General features: G+C 70.7%; 1 protein-coding gene across 7 annotated transcripts; it reads right to left on the bottom strand.

Annotated features, from left to right (window-relative positions):
• Positions 1-377: 377 nt before the first annotated feature.
• HRH2 (histamine receptor H2) lies at positions 378-15,918 on the bottom strand. 7 transcript variants are annotated; one of them, XR_012896414.1, is made up of 4 exons: positions 15,679-15,918; positions 6,267-7,836; positions 1,571-2,300; positions 378-1,531 (listed from the first exon to the last, which is right to left on the bottom strand). XR_012896414.1 is itself a non-coding variant. In XM_075900671.1 (4 exons), exons 2-3 carry the CDS (start codon positions 7,352-7,354, stop codon positions 3,280-3,282), a joined length of 1,179 nt encoding a protein of 392 aa, XP_075756786.1. In that variant the 5' UTR covers positions 7,355-7,836; positions 15,679-15,912; the 3' UTR covers positions 2,161-2,297; positions 3,249-3,279. The 7 variants fall into 7 exon arrangements, 6 of the variants coding, with proteins under 6 accessions (XP_075756782.1, XP_075756784.1, XP_075756785.1 ...); XM_075900671.1 differs by lacking the exon at positions 378-1,531 and adding an exon at positions 3,249-3,420 and having other exon boundaries at positions 2,161-2,297; positions 6,317-7,836; positions 15,679-15,912; XM_075900672.1 differs by lacking the exon at positions 378-1,531 and adding an exon at positions 3,249-3,420 and having other exon boundaries at positions 2,164-2,300; positions 6,317-7,836; positions 15,679-15,915.
• Positions 15,919-16,300: the final 382 nt, after the last annotated feature.

Genomic DNA, 16,300 nt, shown 5'->3' with positions numbered 1-16,300 from the left:
ACGGGCCCTCACTGCAGGTAGCCTGGGCAGCCTCTCTCTGGCCTGCAGGCCCAGTCCGTAGCGCCCGCCCGCGGAACAGCCTCCCCGCCCGCCACAGGCACGAAGCAGAGCTCTCAGCCCCCGGGGCCGACGCGTGTGGGGAGCAGGAAGGGGGCCGCCTGTCACCCTTCTCCCTGGAGACCAAGGGGCGGGGCCCCCCCTCCACTGGGCTCCGCACTAGCAGCCCCTCAGGGCACCCTCGCCCTGGGGCTGAGCTGGAAAGCCCTCGGCGGGGGTGCTGGAGCCCACGGTGCCGCCCAGACCCCAGGGCTCAAGGGAACCATGCTCAGGACCCCCGGCACAGAGCCGAGGGAAGGCGGCACCTGACCCCGGGGCGCTTAGACAACGGGACACAGGGCCCAGGCTCAAACACCCCTCCCGGGGCTGCCCCCAGCCGGCCTTGCTGCACACGGTGTCCGGCCCAGCTGGCAGCCCCAAGCGCCCGGCTGCTCCCGGCTCTCCTAGCTCACAGCACCACCCGCACTGCGCCCCCCGGCCTCTGCCCCAGCCAGCTCCCAGGCGCCCTGGCCGCGGTGCGGGGGCGGGGGACACTGACAGCGTGTGTGTGTGTGTGTGTGTGTGGGGGGGGTTCTGGGAAGTGGGCTGTTTCCCCAGGTGTAAATAAGGGAATTTTTCTCTCCCTCTATTTCATTTATTTCACAGTGACAGCTGTCAATCATTCCTCCAGCCCCCTGAGCCCCGCCCTTCCCCGCCTTCTAAGCAGCTGGACAAGCCCCCCCCCCAGGCCTTTCCTCCTCCAGCCCCGCCGGAGTCAGACCAGGGTTGTCTCTGCTGGGCCTGGCTTGGGGGCGCCGGCTGGCCCGTGCGATGGGTTTGGATTGGGGGGGCACGCCGTGACAGGATGGCGCTGTGACAGCGCGGGGCTCTGTGCACAGCTGGCTGGGGGCGTGGCTAACAGCCACTCCAGGAGGCGGCTCCCTGCGCACAGGCCACGGGGGGCAGAGCCAGAAACGGAGCCAGGGACAGCCCGGGAGCAAAGGGCCAGCGGGCCCGGCCCAGTCAGCACCAGCTGACACCTCAGCCAATGTTCCCACGACGCTTCCAGCCACGGGCAGAGCGCGTTGTCCGGTCCCCCGCCCTGAGCCTCTCGCTCCTGCTCCGCCGGGAGCCCGGCCCGACCCCGGGAGGGGGGTGAAGCTGGCCAGGCTGTGGGGAGGGGGGCGTGGGAACGCGGGACCTTCACATTAGACAAGGGATTACAGAGGGGCGGGGTGACGGGGGCAGAGCGCTGGGGCAGGCGGGGCAGCCTGGGCCAGCCCCCGGAGCCTGCTCAGGGGGTTGGGTCTCCCCCGCCACTCTGCCCCACACTGGGGTGGGAGCCAGACACAGCGAGCAGTCAGAGCCAGGCTGCACAGGGAGGAGCAGGCATGAGTCCTTCCTTCCGCCTGCACCCTAATGCCCAGGGGCTGTACGTGAGCACACGGCCATGCACGTGTGTGCGCACCCACCGCCGTGCCCACGCTGTGCCCACCTCCCGTGAATGCACACCCACCGCCGTGCACACACACACATCCCGTGAATGCACACCCACCGCCGTGCCCACGTACACACATCCCGTGAATGCACACCCACCGCCGTGCCCATGCACACACATCCTGTGAATGCACACCCACTGCCGTGCCCATGCACACACATCCTGTGAATGCACACCCACTGCCGTGCCCACATACATATACCCATGTGCATGAACACACACAACCGTGCCCTCGCAGGGTGCACACAAATATCTATGTGCGCGTGTACACACACACACACACACACACACACACACACACACCTGTGCCCACACAGGGGTACACATATACACAAACACGCACACAGACCTGTGTGCACACACCCTGGCAGTACAAACATATGCCCCCCGGTGGGCACAGGCTTGCCCATGCCCGCACACGCAGGGCACACACGTGTGGGCACCCCCAGAGCCGTGCTGACACAGCCGCGCACCCCTACAGCACGGTGCTCATGTTACAGACCCATGGCTCCCGCGCTCCGGCAAGGTCTCAGCAGTGTCTCTGGGCCCAGAGCGGGCCTTGCCCGTATGGCTGGCAGCCAGCACCCCAGCCGGGCTCAGGAGGCCAGCCTGCAGGGCGCTGCACCGTCTGCTGCTCCGTCTCCGGCTCCTCGCGCGCCGGGATCCACGGGCCACTCGGGGGAAGGTCGCCAGTCGGAGCCAGAGGTCTCTCCAGCAGGCTGGGCCGGTGATGCGGGAGGACGAGCCAGCTGGCGGGGCAGGACTGCTGGGGAGGGAACAAGGGTGGTGCTCAGGGGCCTGCAGGCTGCTCAGATCCCGGGCAGGGAGGGAGGGTTCGGGGGACCCTGCTGTGGGGGTGGCGGGGCAACGGGTCTCCCGGGGGCTGCTTCTGCCGCCTGCCCGAGGTTAGGAGCAAGCTCCCCGGCGGGAAGCTGCTCCAGCCGAGCGCGCCAGGGCGTTCCCCGGGGACGGGTCCCCCCTCCTGGGCGAGAGCCGCCGGGTTCGCCCCTTTCCAGCGTCGCTCGCGCAGGGAGCGAGTCTGGGCCGAGGCCGGGCGCGCTGTCGCCAAGGTGACCGGGCCCGGCGCGGGACCAGCCCGGCTGCATGCTGGCTCGGCAGAGGTGACCCCACTGTTTGCGCCGGCTCAGTCCTTATCGGCAGAGGTGACTGCGACCGGAGCTCTGGCGGGAAAGTCTCCTGCTGCAGCCTCGGCACGGCGCACCACGGCACGGCGGCGCAGAGCCGGCCGCAAGCCCCGCAGCGGGGAGCAGGGCCAGCAGTGCCCACGTGGGGCGGGTCCTAGGGCCACGGCACCAGCGTGCTGGGTGTTTCCGTGGAGCTGCCACCAGCTCAGACAAGGCAGCCAAACCATGTCGAATGCAGCCACCTCTGGGGTGGAGGGTGCCCGCTCGCGGCATCGGCTGAGGCGCACTCGCCTGGCTGCAAAGTAACCCCCTGCTGGGACTTGCCGAGCGGCAGCCGTGCCCTTGCAAAGAGATCGCCCTCCGCTGCTGGACAGCACGCCGGGCTGGGGACAGAACTCCCCGAGGAAGGGCCTCAGGCTCCCCCGCAGGCAGCAGAGCCCCTCACCCCAGTCTCAAGCCACCTTGGCTCCTCCCTCTCCAGTGGGACTCGCTCTCCGGCTCTCGTGTGCCCGGCAGGGAGCGGGCGAGACGCAGGGCGGGGGCGAATGGCGAGCTCCCACGGTACTCACCCTGCAGCCCCCGCCGCAGCCTCAGGCAGCGCTAACCGCGACGGTCCCAGGCGCGTCCTCGCCGGCTTGGAGGGGCAGCCAGGACCCAGAGGCTGTGGGCGCATCCCAGCGCGGAGCCAGCGGCGGGAGGACCAAGCCTCAGGGGGACACTCCCGAGCTGGAGGGGGTTAAACTAGAGACAAGACACCGACCCTCAGGCCCTGGGGCAGCCGGTCTGGGGCGCCTGGGCGCTCTCCGCTGCACGGGGCCCGGCGGCTGCTTTGCCTCTCCGGGCTGCAGGAGACCAGGGAGCAGGCCGGAACCAGGCCGGTCGGGACGCTGGCTTCACCCGCGGCCGGCAACGCGGCTCCGGCCCGGGCCCTGGGAGCTGCCGTCTCCCGGAGCACGCGGCCGGCCCTGCCGCAGGGAGGAGCCTGGCTCTGGCGGTGCATGGCCTAGCCCGCTGGCCTCCGGGTGCCCTTCCGCAGATCCCGGGGGACGCCCCCACGCGCTAGAGAAGCGGCCAAGCCGCAGGGCCCCGCCGCCCTGCGCTCCAGCGAGGGATGGGCCCTGCCAAAGAAACCCGGGTCCCTCCGAGCCTTTCCAGCTCGCTCCCTCTCATTGCGGGGTGTCCCGAGGGCAGTGGGGGGGCAGCGCGGCCGTTGCCGGTCACCGCGGGACACGTGGCGGTCAGGCAGTGCCTACCGGGTAGCTGGTTAACCAGTTGCCAGTTACCCGTCCATCCCTACTAGCCACGCCCAGGGGAACCTCTCCGGGGCGCTAGCGACCCGACCCCGTCTCCCAGTGTGCGGACGGAGCAGCAAGTTTGTGCCGGGGTCCCCCTTCTCCATCTCTGCCCAACCGCGCCGGACTGTCCAGAGCGCTCGGATCCCCCTCGGCCCGGGCTGATCACACGAGCCTCCAAGTCCCCCAGCGCCAGGCAGCTCCGCTGAGACGCTGCCTCTGAGTTAGGGGCCGACGGGGAGGCGTGGGGATGCCGGCCCCTGGGGCGAAGCTGCTCTGCCCATCGAGGGCGGGGCCGGGGTTAACAGAGGGTCTCGGCCGGGGGTCTCTTGGGCCAGCGCTCGGCTGAGTCCAGCAGACAGCGGGAGACTGGGGTGAGGGGCACTAACCGAGCGCAGACCAGCCGCCCCTCAGGTCAGAGCGGCCCATTTGCGCACTGTGCCCTCGGCAGCCCCCGCGGCGCCTCTGAACCCAGCCGAGGGGCAGCTGGTTCGACTCATGTCCCCACTCTGGGGGGTGCACCGGGGAGGAGGGCAGCAGAGCCAGCCTCTGCCAGGAGCGGGGAGGGGAGGGGAGTCCCACTCAGCTCCTGCCTGGCCCTGCCCGCGCCCCCCCTGGCCAGAGTCCATCATGGGGCAGGGGTGCGCCAGGAAGCTGTTGGCGACATTGGCTCAGATCACTGGTGCCAGTTCGGGCTCCGGGCACGTGCTGGGGTGTGGCGGCTCGCAGCCGAGGCCAAGCGGCCCACGAAAGCCACTGCCGCCTGGTTCTGGTGTGTGCAGCCGCCGAAGGCTCCCGGAGCGCTGGGGCACTGCGTCGGCAGGGGGTGCCGGCTCGGCGCTGTGCGGGTCCCAGGCCACGGAGCCAGGGCTGGGCCGGGATTCCTTGCTGTGACAGAGTGTGCGGATTGCCCCTAGCTCGGCAGCCAGCTCCTGGCTTCCCCCCACCCCGGGGAGAGGGGAGATCCAGCCCGTCTGCTCTGCAGCTGCACCCGAATCAGTGCCCAAGCCCCCCGCGAGCCGCTCGGGGAGAGGTGGGGCGTGCCGCCGGGCAGTGCCCAGCTGGCAGGGATTCAGGAACTGCCATGCCGGGCCCCCGGGCAGAGCAGTCGACGGGCCCCCATGCACAGACCCGCCCGACCCGGGGCCACGCTGGTGCCCAGGGAGCAGCCCCTCCCGATGCACCGCGCCGTCTGCCCTGCGGCGTGTTCCTCACACGCACGTGACACCCTCCCCCGCTGCGCCGCGAGCACTGTTCCCTCTCGGCTGAGCGCGTCCAGTCACGGGCCGCCCAGGGCTGGTGCAGGTGTGTCTATGGGTGGTGCGCGCGCGCTCCTGCCTCGGTGCACCTCGCATTTACTGCGCACGCCGATGGAAAAATTGGAGGGGGCACTGGCTGTGAGGGTCCGGCCCTGGGCCGCCGGCAGAGCGTTCCAACCTGCCACGGACGGGGGGATTCCCTGGCGCCGCTGGCAGAGCGTTCCAACCTGCCCACGGACGGGGGGATTCCCTGGCGCGGCCGGCAGAGCGTTCCAACCTGCCCACGGACGGGGGGATTCCCTGGCGCGGCCGGCAGAGCGTTCCAACCTGCCACGGACGGGGGGATTCCCTGGCGTCGCTGGCAGAGCGTTCCAACCTGCCACGGACGGGGGGATTCCCTGGCGTCGCTGGCAGAGCGTTCCAACCTGCCCACGGACGGGGGGATTCCCTGGCGCCGCTGGCAGAGCGTTCCAACCTGCCATGGACGGGGGGATTCCCTGGCGCCGCTGGCAGGCACAGCGGGGTTGGGCTGGCCCCAGTCCGGCAGCACACAGGCAGCGGCACTTGGGCCCTGGGCAAAGGGGGGCGGGGCTGGGGGCAGCCGGCCCTCCCCACCACCCAGGCCACGGCGTGGCACATCCCTGCCGCCCTCAGTGCTGCCAGGAGCGCACCATGCCCCTGCCCCCGGAGCATGCCACGTGGGGCTCCGGCGGAGATCTACAGGGCTCAGTGCACCAGATCCTTTGAATTACTCGGCCGGGCCAGCGCCCTGTGTCCCCTCCCCTGCCGGCAGCCCTGGCCTGCTGAAGGGGCGGGGGGGAGGGACAATTTCCCATTTGCTCGTGTAACAGGCTGGCTACCCGCACTGCCCCTGGTGAGTGTGTCCAGGGCCCTATACTGCACTCGCCAGAGGGGCTGTCCCCTTGGCAGAGCGAGGGGAAGGGAGTTCTTGCCCTGCTGTGGGCCCTGAGGATCTGGACCCACAGCCAAAGCCATGCGGCGTCCCTGCCCCCCCAGCGCGAAGGAGCAACGTTACCTTTCCGCGGCTGCTCCTCCACTGGGCGTGCTCTCCTTCCCGTTCCTCACCTGCATCCTCAGGGGCTTCCCTTCCTGTGCGTTCAGGGCTGGCCGGCAGGCTCTGCGCCTGGGGAGGGGAAGGGCGAGGGCCGTGCCCCTCCGGCAGCGCAGCAGGCGCTGGTAGGCTGTCCGGAAGTCCCTGTTCAGAGCCGCGTACAGGATGGGGTTGAGGGCCGAGTTGGCGTAGCCCAGCCACAGGACGATGGACTGGGTCGTGTCATCCACCACTTTCTCCTTCCCCTGCATCCCGCGGTAGGTGAACACCGTGAAGTAAGGGAACCAGCAGACGACGAAGGCCCCCAGCACGGCGGCCAGCGTGACGGTGGCCTTGTGCTCCCGCACGGCGGGCAGCGCGGCGCGGGCGGCCTTGCAGTAGGCGGCGTGGTTTATCCTCCGGGCCTGCTCGCGGGCGATGCGGAAGACCCGGTAGTAGGTGATGCACATGGCCACGAGGGGCAGGTAGAAGGTGAGCAGCGCGTCCACCAGCCCGTAGGCGCAGTTGACCTCCAGCTTGCAGCGGGTGCTCCGGGCCGGGTCCGTGTTCTGCACGCTGGTGTCGTTGGTGTTCCAGCCCAGGTGGATGGGCAGGAAGGAGACGGTGAGCGAGACGGCCCAGATGAGGAACATGGCCACGGCCACGCGGGGAGGGGTGACCCGCTGGCTGTAGCGCAGCGGGGTGGTGATGGCGAAGTAGCGGTCCAGGCTGATGGTGAAGAGGTTGAGGATGGAGGCCGTGCACAGCATGACGTCCAGGCTGATGTAGATGTTGCACAGGGTGGACCCGAAGTGCCACTCCTGGGTGAGCTCATAGATGGCGGAGAAGGGGAGGACCAGCAGGCCCAGCAGCAGGTCGGTGAGGGCCAGCGAGACGATGAAGCAGTTGGTCAGGCTGCGGAGCCGGTGGCTGCAGGAGACGGCCAAGCACACCACCACGTTGCCACAGATGGTGACCACGATGAGCGCGGTGAGCAGGGTCCCCACCAGCACCACTTTCAGGGTGGAGGCCAGGCTGCCCGGAGCCGCCGTGCCGTTCACGCACGGCTCCATGCCCGGGGCTGCGGGCGATCAGTCCTGCCCCGCCCGGGCCACCATGACGGCCTGGCTCCTGCGCCCGCGGGGAAAAGGTCCTGCCGGAGCCCTTCTCCCACCGGCCCCGCACGCCGGGCATACAGGTCTGTGCGCTCGCTTGGCTCCGCAAAGGGCCAGGAGCCAGACGGGGGCTCTGCGAGCAAGGCTACGGGAGGGCGCGGGCTCTACGCCGGCGCGCCCACCGGCCCCTCCCGCGTCTCAGCCCCCGCCGGGATCAGCTCCTCAGCCGCCCGGCCTCACTCCGGCAGCCGCATGGGCCTCAGTCGCTCCCGCTTCCTGGCTCTTCGCCTCTTCCCCTTGGAGGACCTAAGAGGGGCGGAGTCCCGCGGGGTCTCAAGCGTGCCTGGCTCCGCCCACATGGTCAGACTGGGGGGTGGGGAGGAGATCCTGCTACATCCTCCCTCCTGGCCGGGCTGCAGCCTCCACTCGCCGCTGGGAACCTGGAAGGACAAGGGCAGGGATCAGGCAGGGGGGCCGGGCGGGAACAGCCACTGCAGGATCATCACTGGCTGAGCCATGGGCGGCCCCTGCAGCCGACCCGGCCCAGGTTCCCAGCCCCTTAGAGCAGGCAGGGCTGCCAGAAACCAGACCTGCCTGCCCTGCGCCCTGCCGCCAGCGCCTGGGGAGAGGGGCCCGGAGCCCGCGCCGGCGCCCGGGGAGAGGGGCCCGGAGCCCGCGCCGGCGCCCGGGGAGAGGGGCCCGGAGCCCGCGCCGGCGCCCGGGGAGAGGGGCCCGGAGCCCGCGCCGGCGGCCGGGGAGAGGGGCCCGGAGCCCGCGCCGGCGGCCGGGGAGAGGGGCCCGGAGCCCGCGCCGGCGGCCGGGGAGAGGGGCCCGGAGCCCGCGCCGGCGGCCGGGGAGAGGGGCCCGGAGCCCGCGCCGGCGGCCGGGGAGAGGGGCCCGGAGCCCGCGCCGGCGGCCGGGGAGAGGGGCCCGGAGCCCGCGCCGGCGGCCGGGGAGAGGGGCCCGGAGCCCGCGCCGGCGGCCGGGGAGAGGGGCCCGGAGCCCGCGCCGGCGGCCGGGGAGAGGGGCCCGGAGCCCGCGCCGGCGCCTGGGGAGAGGGGCCCGGAGCCCGCGCCGGCGCCTGGGGAGAGGGGCCCGGAGCCCGCGCCGGCGCCTGGGGAGAGGGGCCCGGAGCCCGCGCCGGCGCGGCTGCCAGCTGGGATCAAACCTGTCGAGCTCGGAAGCCAAGGGAGCTCCACTGGGTCAACTCGGCGAAGGCAGGGGACAGCCAGGCCCCCAGCGGGAGCCTGCCCCTACAGGGCGCTAGCTGCCGTGGGACGCTCCTTGCTCTGGCGGGGACGTTCCTCCTCACCACGCCCAGCGGCCATCAGCCCCCACCGGCTGCCCACTCTCCTCCCAGCCCCGAGCTGGCCCCCCAGCGCGCCCGGCCCAGCCGCCCTCTGGAACTGGGCACGAGTCTCCCTTCGGCCCGCACGGGATGCCCTGGCAGCCGATTTGTGCGGGGCGCTCCCTCCCCCCGCTGCTCCCCGCCGAGCCTCCGGCGCCCCTCCTCCCTCCGCGGGCCCGTCGGCGTCCGGCCCCTTTGCCTCTTCCCTGGGCCGCGCCAGCTCCCCCGCCCGGGCCCCTTCTAACGGGAGAAACGAGCCGTCCCTGCCCCGCAGGGCCCAGGCCGTCTGAACTCCACCCCCAGTCCCACTGCCTGGCCCCACACGCTCCCCCCTGGGGACTCAACCTGAGCAAAGGGACCCGGGGTGCCCAGGTGGCTCCCGGCTGCATGCACAGGCTGCCCTTGTTCCCATTACGGGCCGGAGAACCCAGGGGCTGGCTTCTCAGTGGCAGGCGGGAAGCGGGAAAGGCAGAGCCGGGCCCCACGCAGGCCCCGGCCCCGGCGAGCCCGGACAGCGCCTAGCATCCGGCAGTCAGAAGCGAATCCTCCAAAATCCTGAAGTTGGCTTAAAAATGCGAAGTTGGGGCGGAGGGCAGGGGGGCTTGTTACTGGCCTCCTGCCTGCAGGGGTGACGTCTTCAGGCTTTGCTGCAAGGCCACAGGGCAGGAAGCGGCCAGGCAGCAATGCAAGCCGCAGCTCCCCCATCCCCGATTCCAGCCGCCGGGGCTGTCAGGGGTGGCTGCACGTGCCCCTGGCCTGCTGGCTTGGGGGGCTCCTGAGCGAAGGCGAAGCACCCCGTTCCCCCCTGCCCTAGGCTGGCAGGCAAGAGTGACAGCCCCCCTGCAGGCTGGCGTCTGCCCCAGGTCCCCCGGGCGGAAAGCGGGAACAACTCCACTGCAGTTACCCCGGGGCCTCCCCCAGCCCCTGCACGTCGTGTGCGTGCCGCAGCAGCCGCACGCCATTCGAGGCGGGCGAGAAGAGTCACGTGACGTGTGCTGCGGGCCAGTGAAATCCTGCCCGGAAAATGAGTTGAGTCTCCCTTTGTGATTCAAACGCAAACGGCAGAGCAGCAGCGGGCGAGCGAGCGTTTCTGCGGGTGCGCTGAGGGTTTATTAATAACCCCTCACGTGTCCTGCTGGAGCTCGGGGACATCGGTCCCAGGGAAAGGAAACGGACGTAGTGGGATAACCGCTTACACAGGTAACCCATAAGCCTGGGCCCGAGGGGGAAACAGAGGCCCCAAGAAAGCAGCTTCCCTGTGGGCCAGGCCACGCAGGGAGTCCGAAGCAGGATTAGAACTCAGGGCCTCCAGCAGCCCAGCACTAGGGCTCACCTCCCTGCCAGGAAACTCTTTGGAGCTGACGCGTTCAGACAGGGGCGTGCCGATTTTCCAGACTAGAGGAGTCTGGTCTGTCCTGCCTGTGCCCCCCGGTTCCACCTCCCTTCAAAACGACTTGCTCAGAGCGAGACACAGAAATCCCGGGAACGCTGCCGACCACAGGAAAACAAGCCAAACGGACCGGAGTAGAAACAGTGCGGCACCAGGACAGCGCTGTCCAGTGGTACCACCACGCCGTAGAGAGCTGGGCAAATCGCCGACATACCCCACGAGAGAACTGGGCGTACCCGAACTTGGGATGTAACACACTGACCAGTGACCCCTGTCCTGATGGCTTTGCAGAGGATACATCCTCCTTCCTTCTCCCCCGGCATGGGCACGCTCCATACGGAAACTAGGGTGTCAAACAGCGCGTAACCGGTTCGCTGGGATCCTGGGGGCGGGGCCTGGCCAGGCCGCCGGTTAACTCGCTCCCCTGGTAAGCACGCCGGTAAGGGTGATGCTTCCCAGGTAGCTGGTTAACTCTTCACATCCCTATTGGGAACAAGCAGGGGCCCGGAGAGATGCCGGCCTGAGGGCCCGCTGAGCAGTCTGCCGAACTCCTCTGAAGCCACCGAGTTTCACTGGGAAGAGGCTCGTGCACACGCGGAGAGAACAGAGACCTGGCTCCAGGCGCCCCCTGCTCCTCCAGCTGCCGGGAAGCCTTGGGAAGAGGCTCCAGGTGTTTCTTGCACCAGAGGAGGGAGACGGGCAAAGTCAGTTTTTATGCTCGAATCCGCTCTCGCTGCCAGGAAAACACAAGCCGGCTGGGATGAAAACGGGCCCCTTGCAGAGCCATGCTTCACAGCACTGGCACGCGGCCAGACAGACCGGGGCAGGCTCAAGCGGGCTCAGAGAGAAGATGAATAAATAATCCACAGATTTCCTGGTGCTGAGTGATGGGAAACAGGCAGCCGAAGCGCTGGGCTTGGGGCGGGGGCAGACGCAGGCCCAGGCCCCCGGGGACCTTGCTGGCTGTGGGCAGATGGGAACGGAAGATTCTGCAGAAGTTCACGAAGGTGACGCCCGGGCCCTGGGCCCTGTGCTGCAGAGCCCGCTGTGGGCAGTGCTGGGTGTAGGCTGCCCGGCCTGCCCCTTCCGGGAGCGCGGAGCCGGCCCTGCCCTGCCCAGGGCCCCGGCCAATCTGTGGGGTCCCCTGACGGCTGTTGCTACGCACAGGGCGACTACCTCTCTTGCCCCCCAAAAGCGGCCTTCTCTGGGTGGGAACCAGCACATAGGAACGGGGGCCATGTGTTTCAGGCAGGAAGCAAGGAACGAATATAACAAGCTACCTGCTGCCCGGCGGGAGGAGGGGCAGCGTGTTCGTACAGAAAGGGGCTTCCAAGGGGAAGGCTTGTTTTCCCGCCTGCCAAGTCAGTGTAACACACTGCCACAGCCTGTGAGCACCACCCCGCCGGCTGGGAGCCGCCCCACTGCAGGGTGACCCCCGACTGCACCACCCCGCCGGCTGGGAGCCGCCCCACTGCAGGGTGACCCCCGACTGCACCACCCCGCCTGCTGGGAGCTGCCCCACTGCAGGGTAACCCCCGACTGCACCACCCCGCCTGCTGGGAGCCGCCCCACTGCAGGGTAACCCCCGACTGCACCGCCCCGCCAGCTGGGAGCTGCCCCACTGCAGGGTGACCCCCGACTGCACCACCCCGCCTGCTGGGAGCTGCCCCACTGCAGGGTGACCCCCGACTGCACCACCCCGCCTGCTGGGAGCTGCCCCACTGCAGGGTGACCCCCGACTGCACCACCCCGCCTGCTGGGAGCCGCCCCACTGCAGGGTGACCCCCGACTGCACCACCCCGCCTGCTGGGAGCCGCCCCACTGCAGGGTGACCCCCGACTGCACCACCCCGCCTGCTGGGAGCTGCCCCACTGCAGGGTGACCCCCGACTGCACCACCCCGCCTGCTGGGAGCTGCCCCACTGCAGGGTGACCCCCGACTGCACCACCCCGCCGGCTGGGAGCTGCCCCACTGCAGGGTGACCCCCGACTGCACCACCCCGCCGGCTGGGAGCTGCCCCACTGCAGGGTGACCCCCGACTGCACCACCCCGCCTGCTGGGAACTGCCCCACTGCAGAGTAACCCCCGACTGCACCACCCCGCCTGCTGGGAGCTGCCCCACTGCAGAGTGACCCCCGACTGCACCACCCCGCCTGCTGGGAGCTGCCCCACTGCAGGGTGACCCCCGACTGCACCACCCCGCCTGCTGGGAGCTGCCCCACTGCAGAGTAACCCCCGACTGCACCACCCCGCCTGCTGGGAGCTGCCCCACTGCAGAGTGACCCCCGACTGCACCACCCCGCCGGCTGGGAGCTGCCCCACTGCAGGGTGACCCCCGACTGCACCACCCCGCCTGCTGGGAGCTGCCCCACTGCAGAGTAACCCCCGACTGCACCACCCCGCCTGCTGGGAGCTGCCCCACTGCAGAGTAACCCCCGACTGCACCACCCCGCCTGCTGGGAGCTGCCCCACTGCAGAGTAACCCCCGACTGCACCACCCCGCCTGCTGGGAGCTGCCCCACTGCAGGGTAACCCCCGACTGCACCACCCCGCCTGCTGGGAGCTGCCCCACTGCAGGGTAACGCCCTACTACTACCAGCAGCTGGGAGTTACTCCCTGAGCTCCAGCAGGAGCGGGCGGGGTGTGAGGGGCTGGTCCAAGCCCTGCCGATGGCCTGTGCCAAGGCCATCGCTGCCTCGGTGCCAGGGAGACAATCGACAGGGAACAGCAACATCCAAGAGCCTGCACCGTGGCTAATTCAGCCCGGTGTGGGGAGCCTGGAGCAGGCTGGCGTGGAGCCACCTCCGCCTTCCCGGCTGTGGGTCAGCTCCACCCACCCGCCAGCCACAGCTGCTGGGACGCAGGTCGGGGAGGGCGGCCGGCGGACACGAGTCGCTCCGCGAGCGCCCCCCGCAGGGCTGCCGGATCCTGCTGGGCTCTGCGCCGGTCTCCCTGCCGGTGCTAACGGCGCACACACCTAAGGCGGGGCCGGTGGGAGCGGCGTGCTGACGGCACACCACACGGCGAGAGCCGGGCGCTGCCACGCTCCGGCCTGCCACCCCGCACATTCCAAGCCACCCGACCCCGGGGAGCTTCCGACCGCCCTGGCCGTGAGCCTCTCTCCCCACGGTCATTTCTGGGGCTGCTCTGCTCATTAAGCCGGGGCTGCAGACTAGATGGGCTGGGCTCAGCACGCCCCATTGGCAGCCTGGCCAGGCAGGGGCTCTTCCACCTCGAGGGAGCCAGTGCCCCTGTGCTACGGGGGAGCGGCGAAGGGCCAGCGTGTCCACGGAGCATGCAACACGTCAGGGCACCCGGGGGGGAAGCGCCTCTCCCAGGCACAGCTGCTGGGGCCGGTGCACACGGAGCGCAGGGGCAGCTGTGCTGCTCTCCGGACTCTGGTCCTCGTGCACCGCCAAGCTCCCGTCGCTCGCTGGCAGGAGCCCCGGGCTGTGCACAGGGGGCCTGCAGCGTGTCTGAGCCTCTCCCGCCCGGCCAGCGGCTCTGCTCAGAACGAGGCGAGTCTCCGCTCGGGCAGGGCTCGGCTATTTCCCACCCCCACCCTGCGGGGAAACACAGAGCCAGCGACAAGCAAAGAGAGACCCAGGAACTCAGCTGGTGGCCCAGGAAGCAGGGGGTCTGGGCTGAGTTTGGCCCCGCTCTTCTCAACCTCCTCGGCACCCCTGCAGAGCCCCACTGCTCTCTGGGCTTGCCCCGGGAAGCTGCCCTGCCGGCGCCAGGCCGTCACCGCCTCCGATCAAAGGGCCCAGCACAGGCCAGGCAGTGGCGCCGGCTCCCAGGGGCATGGGGGGGCGGTTGGAGCTGTGCGTCCCAGAGAGGAAGCCAGAGGGTCTCTTCTCCTGCTGTTATCACCCCGGGGCTGTCCCGGCCCCCCTTGGCCCCACGAGCTCTCCCGCGACACGCTCGCTGACCCCTGCACGCAGGCGGCGTGGGGGGGGGGGGTCGCTGAGAGTCGAATGCCATGAGGCTGCCAGCCGGGCCTGGCTTCCCACCCCCGGGCCCACACGAAGGCAGGGGGCTGTGTGCCGGGAGGGGAGTGGGGCTGAGCCTGGGTTTCTTGGTTTCTGAACTGAGGGACCCTTTGGCCACGATGCTCCCTGCTTCCTGGGAAACCCGCCGGACAAGAGCAAGGCCGGAACGGGCCAACGCCCACGGCGGGATGCCGGGAAAGCGCCCGATCTAGAAACCGCACCTCCAGCTGCCGCCCTGCGGCGCAGGGCCACCGCCGGTCCGAGCCAGGCTCCACTCTCACCTGCCCCACGAGCAGAAATCCGCCAGCTCCCCTCCCTTCCGTGGCCGGCCCACGTCTCGCCAGCACGACGCCCGGCAGCTTTCTGCCCCCCACGCAATGGGCCAGCCCCGCCCCTGCTCCCTTCTGCCCCGCCCTGCCACTGGCCCCTCCCCCTCCCGTGCTGGTCAGCAGTGGTGGGTGGGGAGATTACAGAGGAGGAGGAGAGTTGGGGGGATCTGGAACCCCTCCCCTGCCCAGAGCACCTGCACAGCTGCAATCCACCCCTCACAGCCCCCCCCCCCCCCCCCCCCGCCACATGGCCCTGCTCGGCCCCCTCCCATCACTTCTGTGCCCGGCTGGGTTTACACCCCAGCTGCGAGCTGCAGTTTAGGGTCTCAGATGGGGGGAGGGGGGAGGGCTCGAAATAGAAACTATTTCTACATTTCATGTTCTGCTCCCCCCGGCCCAGGGCCTCAGCGGGTCTGGGTCCGGCCCTGCCCCCGCCCCGAAGGGCCGCGTCTCCGGGAGAGCCCACGCGCAGCCCCTGCGCCCCGGGGAGCCAGGACCAGGGCGGGGCGGGGGCTCCTAATCACAGCCCCGCACAGAAAAGCAGAAGCAAAACTCTGCCCTGTTTTCTGGGAGGGGAGGGGCGGTGCAGCCTGGAGCGGGTCCCTTCCCGGGTGCCTGGCAGGGCGCGTGGGCACCAAGCTCCAGGGCTGCGGGGCCCAGTTGGAAGGGGGGGGTCGGGGCCCCCTCGGAGCCCAAAGAGTTGGGTGAAAAGCGCAAAGCTCCCAGGCTGCGCTGCACGGGCCGTGCCCTGGGGAGCCCCAGCTCCAAGGGGGTGTCGCGGGGGGGGGGATCTCAGACCCGTAACCCCCCCCCCCGGCCGTTTGGGCAGCGCTTTGGCGGGGGCGGGACAGGGCCGGGGTCTCACCCCCCCCCCCGGCCGTTTGGGCAGCGCTTGGGCGGGGGCGGGACGGGGCCGGGGTCTCACCCCCCCCCCCGGCCGTTTGGGCAGCGCTTGGGCGGGGGCGGGACAGGGCCGGGGTCTCACCCCCCCCCCCGGCCGCGGTGCCCGTCTCCGGTCGCCGGCGCTGCCCTAGAGCGGTGCCCGGGGCGCAGCCCGGCCGGCCCCAGCGCCCCCGCCCCGGGCCAGAAGTTGGCTGGAGGCGGCGGCGGCAGCAGCAGCAGCAGCGCGGGCGAGCTGCCTCCTCCCGGCTCCCCGCTCCCCGCTCCCGCTGCCGGGCGCGGATGAGCCGCCGGGGCCCCGAGCCGCCGCGCGCGGACCCTACCTGGCCAGGCGCGGAGCCGCCCGCCTGGTTGCTGCGCCGCGGGCCGGGAGTGAGCGCAGCGAGCCGCGGGGGGCCGGGCGCCTGCCCCGCCCACGTGGGGGGAGAGGGGCCGGCCGGGGCGGGCAGTCGCGCTCCGAGCGCCGCGGCGAGCCGCCCCTCCCGGCCCGGCCGTGCGCCCTCCGGGGATACGAGCCTGCTACTGCTGGGAGCGGGAGCCGCTCCTCCCCAGGGCTGGGGGCTGGGCTCGTGGGGCGTGGCCCTGCCCCCCCCTTTCCCCCGTGGATACTAGCCTGCTACTGCTGGGAGCGGGAGCCGCTCCTCCCCAGGGCTGGGGGCTGGGCTCGTGGGGCGTGGCCCTGTCCCCCTTTCCCCCGTGGATACTAGCCTGCTACTGCTGGGAGCGGGAGCCGCTCCTCCCCGGGGCTGGGCTCGTGGGGCGTGGCCCTGTCCCCCTTTCCCCCGTGGATACTAGCCTGCTACTGCTGGGAGCGGGAGCGGCTCCCCTCGGGGGGCTGGCCCATGGTGGGGAGGGGCGATTTGGGTGGAATCCCCCTTGGCCTGACCCGTCCGGGGTCCCTGGACAAGTAGCCGAGCCCCCAGCAGGAAGTGCCCCCGGGGAAGG

Source organism: Pelodiscus sinensis, chromosome 17, assembly GCF_049634645.1.
Source record: "Pelodiscus sinensis isolate JC-2024 chromosome 17, ASM4963464v1, whole genome shotgun sequence".
Classification (NCBI taxonomy): Eukaryota; Metazoa; Chordata; order Testudines; family Trionychidae; genus Pelodiscus; species Pelodiscus sinensis.
Note: the sequence above shows the minus strand (reverse complement) of the source record. Positions and strands in the feature narration are given on the sequence as shown.